This window comes from Diplotaxodon limnothrissa, linkage group LG12 (genome assembly GCF_057381915.1).
Source record: "Diplotaxodon limnothrissa isolate DT_005_m linkage group LG12, D_limnothrissa_male_GT1.1, whole genome shotgun sequence".
NCBI lineage: Eukaryota > Metazoa > Chordata > Actinopteri > Cichliformes > Cichlidae > Diplotaxodon > Diplotaxodon limnothrissa.
The window spans coordinates 29,986,805-30,004,591 of NC_140607.1; the positions used below are offsets into that span (position 1 = coordinate 29,986,805).

At 38.4% G+C, this 17,787-nt stretch overlaps 1 protein-coding gene across 1 annotated transcript; it reads left to right on the top strand.

The window, feature by feature from the left end:
- The first annotated feature begins 6,133 nt into the window (after positions 1 to 6,133).
- On the top strand, positions 6,134 to 7,788 carry LOC146621581 (E3 SUMO-protein ligase ZBED1-like). Its single transcript, XM_085368555.1, has 3 exons — positions 6,134 to 6,500; positions 6,686 to 7,305; positions 7,393 to 7,788. Exons 1-3 carry the CDS (start codon positions 6,143 to 6,145, stop codon positions 7,786 to 7,788), a joined length of 1,374 nt encoding a protein of 457 aa, XP_085224681.1. The 5' UTR covers positions 6,134 to 6,142.
- The last annotated feature ends 9,999 nt before the right edge of the window (positions 7,789 to 17,787 follow it).

Below are 17,787 nucleotides of genomic sequence, written 5' to 3' on the forward strand. Positions count from 1 at the left end.
TAACCCAAACACAGTCTCTTCCTTATATGTAGCCAGCCAGATGTTTAGGCTGGACGTTCTCCACGGAGGAGGCCTCAGTGTTCTGCATGGTTGTTATTTATCTACATACTATTTTTCTCTTAAACAGTGTTTTTTTCTTCCTTTCAGCTCTCGGGGGTGGTTTACTTTAGCCCCATAGCAGGAGGTGCAGCGGGACTTTGGCAGCATACCCACAATTCACCAGTGGCAGACGGTGCTGATGAAGCTACATAAATCACTAGCTCATGGTGCTAATAGGTGGCAGTATAAAATCAAACAGAGACCACCCATGCTGCAGTGCAGGAACAGGAGCATCAAGTCATGTCTACCGTACCATACTGCACTGTACAGCCATCCGAAACACTTAACCCCCCCTTGTTTCAGTCCAAGGGGCTCTCTTAGCAACACAGGAAAGGCGCGTCTGGCATCCACAGTGCAGTGATTCATATTTGGCACTTTCATAAAGGTTCCAAGCTGCTGGAGTTTTTTTCAGGCCTATTGTCAAATGTTTAACTCCTCAATCGTCTTTTCGGAAAAACCTATAAACTTTCCAAGACCAATCACCGATTAGGAGCCTGTGCTTTTTCCTCATTCAGATGAAGATTTCAGTACATCACGCAGTCCCCCCCCCACAATTTTTCACAGTGAGGAGAAAGGCCTGCACACTTACCATCACCCGGATTTTTTTGTGTGTAGTATATTTTCATGTATAAATGGAAAAGGGCTTGAGCTCATTCAGCAGAGCTGCTAAGAGGGGTGTGAAGGTGGCTGTTTGCAGGGCCTCTTTCTTTGTGAGAGGGGAGATAAAACACAAGCAGCGCATGAGGGGTGGGCCCTCATTGAAAAAAGCAGAGCATATTGCTCAATAACAACGCTGGGATCCCCAGGTCAAGCACAACAAAACTTTATCTTGGCTGAAAGGGCCCCATGACCATGTATAAAGCACACCCCCTCTATTCTCACATGTTTGAACTTTTGTTGTGTTGAATGATTATCACATATGAAGGGTGTGCTTTGAGAGTCAAGAGTATGCTTCATGGAGTGCAAATAGCATAACAATATACATAAATCAAGTGGATCACCCTATTCGTGTTTTTTGTCCATTATAACTCTACGAGGCACAATTATTACGTACTCAAGGCAGACTGTCTTAGAGTCAAAGTTTAATTGGAAATATCTTCCAGGCCTGAATCGGTGAATGAAGAAAAAACAAACACATATTGCTACACACTTTTAAAATCAGTAAAGCACAGTCCTGCATCACTAAATCTGGAATATTAAACTAATATTTATTGTTCACTAACAAACTTGTTGTATCTTGTGCAGATTGTTTTATTTTTATGAAGCTGCAGACCAGATTTAGAAGGTCTGGACCAGTCCTCAGACCTCTAGCCATATTTTTTGCCCGGTTATGCTCTTACACAAACCTTGGGCCACATCGAAGCCATTAAGTTCCATTTGACACGTCTTTTTTCTTTACTACCCTTTCACTTCAGCCTCATCCTGAAATCGCTCACTCTGATGGACTTTAGCTGTTACAGGGTGTCCTTTACAGCCTATAAATAGCTTGAGGTCATCTGTCATTAAACTAGAGTGTGCCACAAAATAAATCCTGGCTGTGCTCGCCCCAGACGATAAAGTCCGAGTGTTTATGGCAACTACCTGTACTCCACTCTCACTCTCTGTCCAGGTGGGCTGATGAAGGGAAAATAAAATAAATGATGTCAGTATTTGCAAGTTCGAAGGCTGGCTCTGTGGTTTATTTTAATGGTTAATGTCCAGGTTTTGCAAATATGTGCCCTGCTTAAACGATCAGTGCGTTCAGTTTTTTTAATTTGCAGTTTTGATTTTATGAATAATGATCTGCGATGGTTTTACTTGTGAATGAGAATTTAAAAGTTGCACTCATTATGATCAAATTTAAATTACTTTTTTTTTTTTTTTTAATGGAGCATTACCAGGAAATAATGTTTTACTGTGAACTAGCCAAGCTATGGCTGTTAGACTGACCAGTGACCACAGCTTAGCTGAAACGATAAAGGTTATTCTAATGTACACTCAAAAAAAATCTGTTGTTGGATGAACACAATTTAATCATGGCACCCTTTTTGCACACAATTTAACCAAGTACAATAAACCCTTTTCGATCATGTCAAACCAACACATTTAGCATTTGGTGGTTTAATGTAATCAAATTACGTTGGATCAACATACTATACTTACATTGATTTGAAGTGATTTATTTAAGTATGTAGAGTGAAATTTGTTTTAATTCATTCTACACAATTTAAAAAGTTTAGGAAAACAGAATTAAATCTTGTTGTTTCAACAACTACTTTGTTAATCAAGGCAATTATTTCACTCATTTCAACCAAATTATTTCAATTACATTTGTTTACATTTGTTACACATTTAAAAACCCACTACTTTACAAAAAAAGTCACAATCAGATTATGATAACATTATCTTTATTAACTGGATTTAATGGACAATATAAAAGCTTACCATTTTTGTACACCTGCAAGCATTATGCCACTTCAAAAGGTAAAACATTAGAATACTTATTTACATGTTGGAACTAAAGCTTCCACAACTAAAAACAGATGAAAAATTTGCTCAATATATCGACTGCATTTTAAAAAATTAAACTAAAAGATAAAAATACATCTCCCACTTGGCAAGTTAAAACATGTGACAAAATAGAATTGTGTGAATTTGGAAAAATAAAATAAAATAATTAGAAATAATTTGGGGGCAATACAACAACAACAAAAATCCATAGGTGATGAAAATCTATATTTGTTTGGTGTATCTCATTGAAATAATTATTAGTTTGACCAATTTTTATATTTCTGTATTTATTTTTTTAATTTTGGTTGCAGTCCTCCACAGCTAACAATATAGTTTTGCTGTGTTTTAAAACATGCTAGCAAGCAAAATGGACACAATAATACAGTGAACTTAACAGGTGGCAGTGGTCTTAAACTTTACAGGCCATTGACACATAAACACAACATAGTACTTCTGTCAGTACTTCTGATCCATTTTGAGCCATCTATATAAGGACAAACAAAAATCATCTGCAGTGCTGTATAAAAGGTGAATTGCCCAACAGAGAGAATACAAAAACTTAAAAAAATATATTTTTTAAATGAAAGAAAAAAATAAAATATAAACAACTCAAATATTAACATTATATATTGGAAATCACCATTGCACCAATGAACCATTCAAGACCTATCAGTCATTTTCAAGTGCTCTCACCCCATAAGCTTGTTTTTCAGAAACTGTACCTTTGAAGAGAGCTTTTGTCCATCAAGATTTAAAAGTATCTTCTGGAGGACTTCAAAGGTGCATTTAAGTTCTGGTGGGTAGCTCAGGTTCAAACAGTATATGAGTCCAAACAACAGAGCACATGCTCGTGCAATGTTACCCAAATCAGTGTTAGCCTCCACACCCTCAATCAGGACACCAAAGTCCTCTGGGTCATCTTCAGGTTCAGCACCCTCCTTCTGGATGACATACACCCCCATCACAGTTTGCTCCATGCAGCTTTTTGCCTCGCTGTCCGTATCCTACATGAAAAAATATATGACAACAAAGTAAAAATTAAGAGATTGTTTAAACAACTGTTTCTATGCTGTTCATAAAATCCAAGTAGTCAAAGTAATAAACAGAAAATTACACCACTAAAAAAAGTTGTTAGTAATTACTCCAATACATAAATGATAAAATACACCTCTCATGTCAAAAGAGGTGGCATAATTGACCTCTCACCGGCCCCTCCCCCGAAAGGGCCATTGTCCAATTACACATTATAGCAACGGTTACTGTGTCTGACAAACATTAACCTCAAGCAAGATGGAGAAGCGGTGTGCCCACCGATACTCCGAGATATTGTGTCTGGAGGAGTTGTGTTCTTTCCATTCACAAAGTCAAAAACAACGTGAATGGATTAAACAGTGTGTATGGCTCCACTCCCAGGTAAATATACCAAACATTATGAAGCATGTCTGCTTGCACATTCGGGTACCCGTTGGTGCGCAGAGGGAACCATTTGTTTGTCGGACGTAGCAAGAGTAACTTAGGGGGACAGGACTCGAGAAAAGGCTAATTCAGCTGCTAAAATAAAACAGGTATAGAAGTGTTAGTACTAAACAGCTCAAAGTTCATAGACATTTCTATTTACAAATACTGATGACCATAGCAATGAAAAAACAACAGGACTTGTTTTAAGTACAGATTCAAAAGCAATATTGTCTTGATGCATGTTAAATGCATTGTATGTTTGTGTATCAAGTTTAACTACGGTATGCATAAATTTCTTTCCTTCCAATACCAAATTCCAGAAATTCTTTATTGCAACGCTTAATACTGTTTGGTATTCAAGACATCCTTTCCCCAATACCAGGTGTCTTGTTGCTAATCTCAAAATTTTAATTTTAACGATTTGCATTTGAGGCAACGTCACAATTTGTATGAGATTGTTACAGACAACATGCTGTCACAATGGCTCACCAAGTACTCCTTTATTAACTTCTCATAGTCTTCGTTTAGGTGGATGCACAAAGACTTCAAGATGCATGCTCGTCTGGTATGGATGTTATCATGCTGGAGAGGAGGAGGAGATAATATGAGCCAAAACCATTCTGTTTTTCTTAAAGCTAGGGTAATCAGTTAACTTGCATAATTATTCTTTAGGTTAGAACCTGGCATGTACCACTTGTTAAGCCGAAACAAAATTGACAACTTCATCTCCAAATAAAAGTTATTTTTGCTGCCTATGACAAAGTCTACTCAATCCTAATACAAACCTTGGAGATGGCAAGCATGAGACCTCTTATTTTCTTTTTATGTGTCCCTCCTTTGGTCAGAAAGATTTCCATTAAGCGTGGCGCGTATTGGTCAAGCTCGGCAAAGAAAGTAGATAGCAGAGGCTTTGTGGTGATTTGCAGAAACTCCTTGTCAATCTGCAATAGAGAACAAATACATTGATTAAAAACTCAAATGTATATTTCACTCACTTCACATCTAAGCTGACTAAAGCTGCTTTTAGAAGACCATGCAGACATCAGTGCTGTCTGTGTAGGACATGAATCAGTCTGTGTCAGATCCTGAATTTGAAATTTCCACTAAAGTCACAAGTAAGAGGCAAGTGGAACCAAGATCGAGGCCGTTTGCTTTTTGAAGTTTGCAAAGACTGCTAAATTGCACCAGTGGTAGTTCACTCTTTGCAACATAGTACACTGTTCTAAACAGATTTTTCAGGTTTATTTTTAGTATATTGTTTGCAATTGGTGTTTGTTCTGGGAAAGATATTGCAGACTGAGCAATAATCCATTTCTAATGGGTAGGGCTGCACGATAAATCGAAAATTTATTGTCATCGCGATATCAGCCTGCGCGATGGGCCCATCGCAAAAGACGGCGTAAACTGCGATAATTGGGTACCTTAAAATGTTTACACACGTGCTGTAAAGAATTTACCAATCAAAGAAATCCATTTACACATTTGACCAGTCGAATAGAGCCCTTCACGGCATTAACCAATCAAATGGATTAGAGGCCCGCCTCCTACGCAGGTCGGGCGCGAACAACGCTGCAGCAACGAGTCAGAGTTGTAATGGCTGAGAGCGAGACGCGTGACGAGAATGCTACTGAACTCGTGGCTAAAAAAAAAAATAGTACCTCACTTATTTGGAGGTACTTTGGATTTGATAAAGACGACGTTCTCCAAACACAGGTACTCTGCAAAACTTGCCGAACACTCGTGGCAACCACCAGAGGAAACACGACTAATCTCCACCATCATCTTCAATACAACCACAGAGAACTGTTTGAAGAGTTCCAGAAAGATAGGGCTAGCCAAACAAAGGTTGCTAATGTTAAGACAAAGAGCGCAGCAGTCCAACAGCCGTCTCTGTATCAGAGTTTTTCAAGTGGAATTCCTTATGAGAAAACGTCGAAGCGGTACAAAGAAATAACAGAGGCCATTACACATTTTTTGGCTAAAGACATGATGCCTATAAATACAGTTAGCAGAGAGGGCTTCACCAGTCTGATACATAAAGTGGACCAGAGATACCGCATCACGAAACTACTTTTCACATGTCGCCATTCCACAAATGTATGAAACATGCCGCAAGACCGTCATGTTTGAACTGAGCCAAGCTGAAAACTACGCAAGCACTACAGACCTATGGTCAAGTCGTACAACGGAACCATATATGAGTTTCACAGTGCACTTCCTCACCGAAGACTTTGAACTGAAAACACGGTGTCTAGAGACTGTGTATTTTCCAGACTCCCACACTAGTGAAAATATAGCCCATGTATTACGTGAGGTGTTAGCCAGCTGGGATCTTAAAGAAGATCGACAAGTGTGCATCACCACAGACAACGGTGCCAATGTTGTGAGAGCCACGGAGCTAAACAACTGGGTCAGACTTCAGTGTTTTGGACACAGGCTGCACCTTGCAATCGGTAAGTTTTATTCAAGGCAGATCTTTTTAGCAATGAAAATGTGCTATACATTATTATCAAATTGATATTGATAAGGATAATGTTACCTTTTTAGACAACTTTAGTTATAAATTTCAATTAGTTTTTTTTTAAAAAAAAAAAGGTTTTAAACATGACAGTTTTTTTGTTTCCTCTTATTTCTCCAGAAAATTCTATCAAAGATGATGCCCGCATTGCCCGAGCCATTGGACTTTGCAAAAAGTTAGTTGGACATTTTTGCCACAGCTGGAAAGCAAAGATGGCTCTGAAAAAAGCACAGCAGAAGCTCAACCTCCCAGAGCACACACTGATCACAGAATGCCCAACCAGGTGGGGTTCCAGGCAGAAGATGATTGAGAGAGTCCTGGAGCAGCAGCGGGCCATTTCTGATGTCATCTCAGCAGACAAGAAATCAAGACACTTGATTCCTACTTGGCAGGATCTTGAGGTACTGGAGTCTGTCAACCAGGCATTACACCCCCTGCAAGACTTTACAGATGCCCTGTCTGGTGAGAGCTACGTTAGTGTTTCATATGTAAAACCAGTCCTTCATCTGATGAAGACGTCGGTGCTTGCAGAGAAGGAAGAAGACAGTGATTTGACAAAATCAATTAAGAAGAAAATCCTCGAGTACCTGATTACTAAATATGAAAATCCAGCTACCCAGGAACTTATGGACATGGCGTGCTTCATGGATCCCAGATTTAAAGTCAGCTACACCAGCACTGATCGAGTCTCAGACATCAAGACCAGAGTGATGTCAGAAATGGAAGCAGTGGCACAGAAGGTATTCATGCATGCTTATATATAAAACCTTTCAATTCATATTTAGTCCAAAATGTTTACTTTTCTTATAATCTGCTTTCTGTTCCAGGAGAGAAGCTCCGCTGAACCAGAGGCCCAGACAGATGATCCACCCAGTCGTCCCCTGAAGAAGGCAAAAAAGTCCCTGGGCAGTTTCTTCAAGGCAGCTCCAATCCCTACCTCCTCTTTTATGCATCTCTCACAAGCTGTTGAAGCTGAGCTTAACAGCTACTTGCTATCCACGGCCATAGACAGTGAGGAAGACCCCTTGGCATGGTGGAAACTCCACAAAATGACATTCCCACAGCTAAGCAAGCTTGCAAGGAAGTATCTCTGCATACCTGCAAGTAGCTCACCTTCAGAGAGACTTTTTAGTACATCAGGAAACATAGTAACATGTCAGCGCACATGTTTAAAACCTTGGAGAGTAAACATGTTGGTTTTCCTTAACAAGAACTTGCCATAAAAAACATTCACTCAGGAAGGATGAATGCAAGATAGAGAAACCTTTTTTTTTTTTTCAAAAAATTACAAAAATACACTACCTACATTGTTCTTAATTGTTGATAATATTAGTCTTGGCCAGTACGACCACAAAGGTAGACAATTGTTCTTTGGTGTGTTCCCACAGCAGACAAGTTCTTACCTATAGTTTAATCTAGTAAAGTTTCCACTCCAGTTTTGACTTGCATCATAACTACTTGGTGAGTGGTAAAATGATGAACAACTGCATAGAGATAATTTGCAGTATAATTTAAGTTATGTTTATTTAAAACTAATTATAGAGACCGGGAAGGATGTCTTTCAGAATTCAAGCCTCAGAAATTTTTTTATGGGGGCAATGTTTCAATGTTTGACTGCACTTTGTTGTTACACTGCTAATACAGCAGCTTTCATTAAATAAAACTGTGCAGTAAAACGGAAATTATGTATTTGTTTTTTGTTTTTTTTTTGCTATTTATTTTATCGCAAGTCATATCGTTATCGCAGTATTGATCACAGTTATCGCACATCGCAGGTTTTCCTAATATCGTGCAGCCCTACTAATGGGGGCCTTTCTTAAAATGACTGGTCCCAGTAACAAAGGCGCTTGTCGACTTAGAAATCGAGGGAAAACCAACAACACACCCGGCAGAACATTATGTTATTTACACGGGTGCACATAAGTGGTCCGCATGTGCGCATTCGCTGTCAAAATAAAAGACGTGCAACAGATAAGAAGTTGCAACGCGCGTTTGCATCCATATAAAAGGCACTGTTTTTGTCCGCTAGAGTGGGATTTTCACGGCACATTCTGCACCACATCTGTGCGTTCATCATTTGTTTGAAGCCAGCTCACCTCCTGCAACCACTTTTCCGAGAATACACGCTTCTTTTGTGGTTCAGACTCCTTCTGACATTTCTTTGGAGGTGGAGGAACACCAAAGTAATTGCTTAAATGAGCTTCTTCGACATATTTAAGAGTTCTAAACAAATATGTCCTCCTCCAGAAAATCTTATGTACGCAAACACGCGTTGCAACTTCTTATCTTGTGCGCGTTTTTTATTTTGACAGCAAATACGCACCTGCGGACCACTTATGTGCACCCCTGGTTATTATTTAGCTTGTCATATTGCAGCCACAGAAATTGTTTTGTCCATGAAACCATAAAGCTGCACTTTCTTTTTGCCTTATAGTCTGATTTGTCATAACTTTTTCGTTTTGTGGTAAGCTTTTCTTTGGCTGTCACTTCTTCACCCTGACCTGTCTTATTTGGCTCAGCAGAACTAAAATATATATCCTGCTGCTTTTACACCCACTCACATAAGCTCAGCGATTCTCTGCGCGATCAACCTCTCACATGTTTAAGCTGCAGGAGATTTCACTTGTCATGTTTACATAGTAAGCTAACGATTGATAAGACGATGTCAGAGGAATTGGTGCACAAATTATCATCACTCACCAATCAGTACTGTCACTCTCTATACACAGTTCGCGCGATTGCAAAGTGAAAGCAAAGAACAAGTGCGAATTCAAACGCAATTTCAATATGTCACATATTGACAGTGGCTCACCGATGCCAATGACATAATTACCCAGCTACATTTCCGAAAGAATGCAAAAGCATTGACATAATTTTCCTTCCTATGACAGCCCGACGGGCAGGGCAGAGATAGATTTTGGTAGCCCGACTGGAAAAATCGCTAGCCCCGGGACGTCGGGCTAGCGATTTTGCGAGCCCTGTACAGTGTTTCAATAATTTGTACCTACTACTCTCCCTGATGGAACAACGCTTGCACTGCCACATACAAGTCACTGAAAGAAAAAAAGAAAAGCAGTTTTAAGGATGGTTTTATTGGCACCTTTTTTTCACTTTGATTAAATCAATCATAAAAAATATATGATGGTAAAAGGCTTACCATGTATTAAAGAGGCACAAACAATCAGAAAAAGGGGTCAGCTTTCTTTGTGGTGTTACTATGGTAAAGAAAACAGACAAAATTATTTTATAAAAATTCCACAGTGGATTTTTTTTTACTTTGTTGCAAATGTATAAAAAAAAATACAAATACATATAAATACCTCTTGCAATATAAAATTCACAGATAAATATCCAATCTGTTGCCAAATGTAATAGCAGTGTTTCACACTATGCAATAAAGATGCTGGTAGTTGCGGTAAAGGTCCGACAGGCAATTTTCATAACTATCCGCCATTGCCTTTTCCTTTGACCTCGTGTTTATGCTCTTTTCCCCATGCACTAGTATTCAAGTCAATTCGAAGGATGCAGCCCCTGAATTTGGACACAGCTAATATTTAGCAACTCGCGCATGCTAGTTTAACTTGCATTACTGCGCGAGGCCGAATGCTTAAAATAAAAGGAGAGAGAAAGAAAGAAAGAAAGAAAAAATGCAAATGATAATAAAAAAAGTGAACAAAGACCATGTCTTGCAATAACCGTCATTTAAAACCAAAGTGAATGCTAAGAGAGCTAGGTAAAAGTTCAATGAGACAACCATACTAGCTTTAGCTAACTTCATTTACTTTGAAAGTGAATTACAAACGTGTTAAATATTGAATTAAACATATCAATAACCGCTAAAAACACTATAAGACTAACTGCAAAAACGGGTAAAAAAAAAAAAAAAAAAGAAAAACAATGAAGTGGAAATGCTAATAATAGTATAAATATACCCAGAGCGGATTAGAAATCAGGTATTAGACGGTACCGATTGGCACCGTCTAATACCAGATTTTCACTGTATTTGCTCCACTCCCGCTGCCTAATGACAACTTACACATTTGGAATTAAAAACATTGTTGAACAATTAACGGACAGAACAATTTCGTTTGACCAAGATATTTTGAGTTATTTATTACTTACCTGTATTGTGGAAGATTCCGCAGAGGGAAATGGCAGTTCACTGAACACATAACTTTCTCCGCGTTCCCGCCTCTTCACTTCTGGGAAGTTTGAGCATGCGCACTAGGCATCGGTTTTAGAGTTGTTGATTTAAAATAATTACATTTAATTGAACTGAAGAATGCAAATCTAGTTCACTAAACTTTTTGTTATTTTATGTTAAACCAACAACTGATAATGATTTAAAAACCTAAACTCAATATGTTCATGTTAAATAGACAAATGTCTATTGACTTAATCAAACAACTGCCTTAGTTGACTTTTTTGAGTGTAGTGGTTATTGCAGACTACCTATGATTATTTGTTTCTATAAAATAATATAGATATAATGCATGTCAGCACAGTCAACTTAATTCTGGAGTTAAACGGCTTTTGTTTTTCATCATTTTTGTTCTCAGGATTTTCAGTGGACAGGAAATCATAACTTAAATCTCTGTTTTAGCATTTTTAAAACAGATTTTTCCACTTAGGCAGGAGTTGTTATTGCAATATACAGCTTCCTTGAGTATGTTTTTATCTCACAAACACAGCTTATACAACAAATACTGACTAATATTGATGGACTGACGACCTATCCAGGGTGCATACCTTGACTCATATGGGATAAGTTCACGCCTTGCGGTGAGCCTGAATAGGATAAGCAAAAGAAAACCAATGGATGGATGGAAGTTCCTCGTTGATGAAGAGCTCAGATCATGGTCAATAGCCGCCTTCAAGGGTAATCAGCTGTTACTGGTGAATGAGAACCTGCTAACATCTGGTAACACTGTTGGCAGTACAACAGCTGATTACAGGACAACGCCTAGAATCTGGGGTAGCAGCATACAATCAACACTATGATTACAGTGCATAGTTTAGTAGCTATACAAAGTACCTATACAAAAAAAAAAAAAAAAAATGTTGGCAGTGAAACCCTCGGACATGATTTTAAATCATGTAGCCTATAGTAACCATCTTCTATGAATTTGGCATCAGGACCTTCAGTGGACACGTTGCTAGCGCGTTGGAGCAGAAAACACAGCTTAATCAACCGATTCATTGTTTTGAAAACAAATCAGACCGTTTGAGTTGCTAATTTGCTCTCAGTGGCGCATTTATAGTAATCATCGCCATGTCTGCTTTGGAGTAATTTTAGCCTAAATTTTTAAAAGGTGCAACTGTTTCCAGACCTATCTATGTAAACGCTCGTTTCCAAAGTTGGCAAAATCTTGAGCAAATATTTCAGTTTAGTTAAGTAATCTTCAGGATTTCAACAAATCAACTGCTACTCATTACTTTGCCGTCAACGAGACGCCCCAATCTAATGGAGTCTGATGTGACATCCCACCCTCATCCCATGAGGAAATCTTACTTCATCCAGTACACTGAGAAGAGAACCTATCAGGCTGCCAATGACTTTGGGCATATTTTTTAAAATGTTGTCATGGGAGAGGTGACTGCATTTGCAAGAGCCAAACAAAAGGGGCCTTTGTCCCTCCACATACATTTGTCCGAAACCACCTCCCCTAATTACCAAGGTTAGTCTTTGGAATTGACAGCATAAATATTAAACTGTCAAATTCTGTCTGTTGGCTGCACGTTCCATCATGAGTCACTGACTGCCGAGGCCGAAGGAAAACAACCTTCTCTTTCTCTCTGCTAAGCACGGCCGGTCAGTGGAGAAGAAGCGAGCGCTTCTCTTTTACCTGTTAGAGTACTCAGCTATAACATTTTTTCAGTGGTTTTCAAACCACTCTACAGTATCTTCTTAATCAACCTTTGTAGGTGCAACATAAACAAGCTTTAGATGTTGCAGTAGGTGGATTTCGTTAAAGTGGACATTGCCAGGGCAATGATACTTCCTCGGTTCAGCTACTGAGGTGGTGTCCCACATTCTCAAATTAATAGGTATGTTTTTGAAATGTGTTGCATCAACTATTACATTTATACAGATTAGCATAAAATATGCATATAACTAAGAAATAATTATATGACTTAAAATGTTTTTTTTCTGTAGTACCTATACAAAAGACTAAACACAGACTCAGTCACTTGGATTCTTGCAGGAATTTTGGGCTTTTTCTTTCCTGTCGTTTACGGTGAAATAGACCATTAACCTTAATCATTTTCCAGTCAAAGCCTGGATATAACATCTGCGGAAATGTTCTGTCTACAAATCTATCACCAATGATCTTTTCAGATGTGAGTGATACCCTGAGACAGAGGAATACAGCTCTATTGATGGCATAAAACCTAAACAAACTATGCTGTCAAGAAAGAGAGCTGCGCAAACAGAAGATTAGAGAGGAGATGAAAGAAAGAGGAAGCTGGTTCATTCAGTTGTTGCCAGCAGTCTGTGGCTTTCTGCTACTGTATCCAGTGGAGGGTTTGAAACCTGAACTCACTGGAATCTGGAATCTTAAAAAAAGCTCCTTTTTGTCAACATTAATAAATATACAGCCATGTGTTTTGTTGATAGTGAAGCGCAGACGTACTACTTATTCTAATTACATTTTTATGTTTTATTTATTTTTAGAGCTGCATAAGAACAAAACTCTAATCAGAACATTTTGTTATAAAGAAAAGAAGTAGCAGAGTAAGGGATTCCTAAGAATGAAAACAAATCAAAAGTCTAAGTCAATAAATCCCTCTAAATTCAACAACAAAACATGTTTTTCCATGCCCTCCGCAGTGGCACATAGAGTGTTTCTGATCTCATGCCCGTATCAGCAGGGCAACTTAAATGGTGTAATCGTGTTAGAGATCAATGTGCGTTACCATGTAAAGATGTGATAAAAGGTTTGTTTGTATGTAGGAAAAGGTGTTTTGTGCAAACAAATACTTGGGCTCATTTGAATCCCTTTTCTATATATACATTGCCACAAAAATGTCAAATAGCCTATTATTTCTGAATTTCTACTTCAAATCTGAGGTTCTGGCTGGACTCTCTGGGATATAAGTAGTAATATTAGACAAACAAATCTTCGGTTAACGTGTCCATGAAAGCCTCCTTAGGCAACAAATTTGCCAGAGTGACAAATTTAAAAAAAATTATGGATATCTCCTCTTTGTTTTTATTTCATTTCATTCCGTTTTGCAAGGTCACAAAATCACTTCAGTTAGAATTATTTTTTAATTGATGTTCTTTTGTTTTTGCAAAAGTCTAATTTTCCTTTTTATTTTAATTAACCAACATATTTGTTCCCATCTGATTTTAGTTTACTTTTAATTAACTATAATAATCTTGCAACAGTAAGTAACAATTTTGTGATTTTTGCCAATTTGTCATAGTTAATTGCCTTATGATCACAAACAGATTGGATATAATTGCTAATGTGACCTCATTTGACCACAAACTGATAACAGACTGACTCACTTTTATTGCAGTTTTATCACAGTCACTTTGAAGATGGCAAGTAATTGCGAGTGGCCACAGACCTGGTCCCCATCTTCAAAGCAACCATTTCAAAGATAGCGAGATTACAAGTCTACTGCACGCGGCCACAATAGTTTTGGTCATGCCACGGTCTCCAACCACTGTTTTCCCTAGTGTTACTGTGGCATAAGCTAAATTTCTTCTTAGTGGATGTCCCTCCCAAACTGGAAGTTTAAACAGCAGATGACCAGGACTTCCATCTTTAAGATAACAAAATTAAGAATTTCTCCCTCTTCATAAAGACCCTAAAACAATCTGCCTGAGACTGAATATTTAGAGTAGTCTGAAGCCTGAGCTTTTGAATCAGAGGGATTACTTGTTCATAAGGTGAGGTCACTTCAAACTCTGGCCAAGTTTAATATGATGAGACAATTGATGTACAGACAGAAAGTAATAAAAGCATAATTGACCAACTTAAATCTTACTGAATAACAGCCCACGCATGATCCTACCAGCACTGGATCTAGGGCAGCGTCATGTCAACGCATGACAGGACATGCAAGCTACAGCTACACTTGTAAGTCTATCATAAATTTTGGAGGATGTCAGAATTGTATTTTTTAGGCTCTGGTAGAAACCTTCAGCTGGCAAGAATAGGCTTGAATAGTCACATCAGAAAATGTATTCAGTTACTTTGATAAATAACAAATTACTGTAAGCATTTTTGTGTTTGCTTACTTTTTCTTACTATTTTACTTATTCATATGACATTATTACCAATTCTGCTTTAATGTCTTTGCATAGCATTTCCCATCATGATTCTCTGCAGTGTTCTCAAAACAATACACAATACACTGACTGTACCCAAACATTACACCATTATCTGATCAAATCTGAAGTAACCAATTCAATTTTATTTTAAAATGTCTTCTAAATGCTTACATTTTTTGACATGTGTACAGCTCTACATTGTATATTGTGCTTGTGTGTATATGTGTACACTTGGTTTACTCATGACATGGAGGCACGAAAGGGCACATTGTGGGATCTCCTGATAGCTCCTCCTCTTTAGCGCGCCAACAAAAGCACCCATCGTGTTGTTTGGTTAGTTTCGCTGTAACCCCCACATCCACTGTTCCATCACACAGCACCAAAACACAAATGAACAAACACTGTCACCCACAAGCGGTTGCTAAACAACCAAGGTAGGCATCCTTGGAGAAGAGCAGCACTACCCTCAGTCTTAAGGACCCCTAGCTGCGCTGTGGGCTGGCCATGCATTGCCTGCAGAGAAGTGTGACAGTGAGACCTGACAGTTCTGCTGCCTTGCCCAAGGACACGCTGTCACCGTGGCATAATAGGAGCGGACTGAGTGGCCCCCGGCCGTCAACAACAGCACATCCCCCGCTGGACGATTAGAAAGAACTTTTCAACAATGAGAAGGCCAACAAAAGGCCCATGTTAAATTAGGCATTTAATTCAAGAGTCGGTCACAAGGGCAAAGTAATCAAAAGACATATTAAGGGGACAAGAACAGGCATAGTGTCAGATAAGCCTACAGAAATGACTTAGGAAGAAATCTTGAACACTATACCTGGTTGACTAAGTTCAAAAACAAGAGCTTTACAAAAGAATGCGACAGTAAAACACAACACAGGCTTAAGACTCATCAAATAAGAGAGTGAGGCTGGATTTCACATTTAAGGATTTCTGTTCTTGTTGATCTTAGTGACAGGGCCAAAGCCAATTGTGAAATTAAAATCCCAGCAGTACAAAATGAAACACACAAGCTCGTGTCAGAGTGTCAGGGTGTAATGCTAACTTTTATATGCTGATCGCTGTTGTAACATTAAAAAATGTGAAAGCCTGAGCTAGCAGAAAACAAAATTGTGAGACTGTTAACCTGTTGAAACCTGCATTGTCCTAAAGTGTGTCACTTTACACAGTGACAGTCAGGATGCTTGTACTGGTTTGTGTCTCGCTGGTTAGTCTTAGAACTAAAGGTTCAGTGCCTGCACAATAAAAGAATGATATATGACATAAGTTTAAAAACTGACATCAATAAAGTGATCTGGCATGCACCCGTTTCCTCAAATCACAGTGTTATAGCTCTCGTTTTGAAAATTCTGAATTTGCAGTTGTTGTTATTTTATGATTTAATTACAAGTGTAAAGCTTTTGAGGTTAAAGGAGAGCTGCTCTCTCAGCCCTTGTTGAGCAGAGGATAATTATATGGAGGGCAAACCTCGTCAGAGTCAGAGGAATCCACTCGGATTTGCAAGAGAGAATGGATTTCTTGTAAGCCTTAAATAAAATTTAATTGCAGTAAGCTGTCTAACACAAGAGACCCCACATCCCCCCTCTGGGAACTTTGATTACATTACAAAGAGAGAAAAAAAAAGGAGTATTAAGGAGCCCCGGTGGCCCCTATACTCACATAAATCACTTCATTTATATTTAAGGAGTTTTGCTTAAGTCCAAAACACGTACCACTTTCAGCTCAACACGGTGGCATGGCAGCTTACTAATTTAACATGGAAATTGATGTGATATATCAGCAAATGTTTTATAGGTCTAACAGAAATTAGAAGCTTGATTTTACATGCCATATATGCTGAGTTTAAACACAAAAGTAAATTAAAAGGAAGATGAAACCTAATTGTCCTACTTTGGAATGCATGTTTCTGATATCCTTTGGCCTCCTGCCCTCATGTCTCACTTGTCAAGTCATGTTGTGGTATTTATAGATTTGATTATCCAGCTTTGCTCCTGCATTCTATCCTCTTTGAACCTTTAACGCCTTTGCCTACATCCTGCTTTAATGCATGAGTGTGTGTTTGTTGTGGCTTTTAACTGTCTGTGATTACTGTTTAAATGACTTCACTTCATAGGTACAGGAGGATGCTGTATAAATATCAGTAATAATTTCTAATGTTTCTGGCAAAATTCCTTCCAAAAAAAAGTTTCCTTTTTTGGTAACAACTGTGCAAATGATGTTTACTGTGAATCTTTATCTCAGGTCTGAGATACTCTTGATCTCTCACTGAACCTCAGATGTGAAATGCATTATTACCCACATTATTAGCAAAATGAAAACACACAGCCTATTTTATATATACTGTTGTAACAACACAAACAAGCAATGATAGAGTCAAAGTTTCCTTTCAAATCAAAACTGTAGCAACCAACTGCTCACAGAGACAGGGATGTACAGAGGGTTAGAAATTACCCTGACTGTCTGTGATGGAGAACGTGGCCAGTAAAAGTGTTAAATGAGCATTAGACAGGTGTCACTGGTCCTTAAAAAAGACAAATTCTGGTATTAAATCTACACAGTATAGAGGAAAATATTTGGGAAGACAAGAAGAGAAACATAAAGATGAAATAGATGAAAATACTAATCTATACATACTGCTTTCCATTACAACTAAAAGAATGAGTGTTTTATTGCTATAACCTGTTTGTAGTTAAATGACTTCTAATATTGTGTATCTGAGCTCACTGAATAGTTTAGTTTGAAGCTTTATGACTTAGAGAGTAACCACTTTTTTTTCCACGACCCCTGCACAAGTTGAAGCTTGCTGCATGGTTTCCAAGCCCAGAGGAGGGAAAAGAGACGCTAACTGAGCTGGAAGGCAAGGAGGGTAGGAGTGACATTCCTGCTGTGAGTCCAAAGCAAAAGTGTGTTCCTTATTTTCTAACTGGAT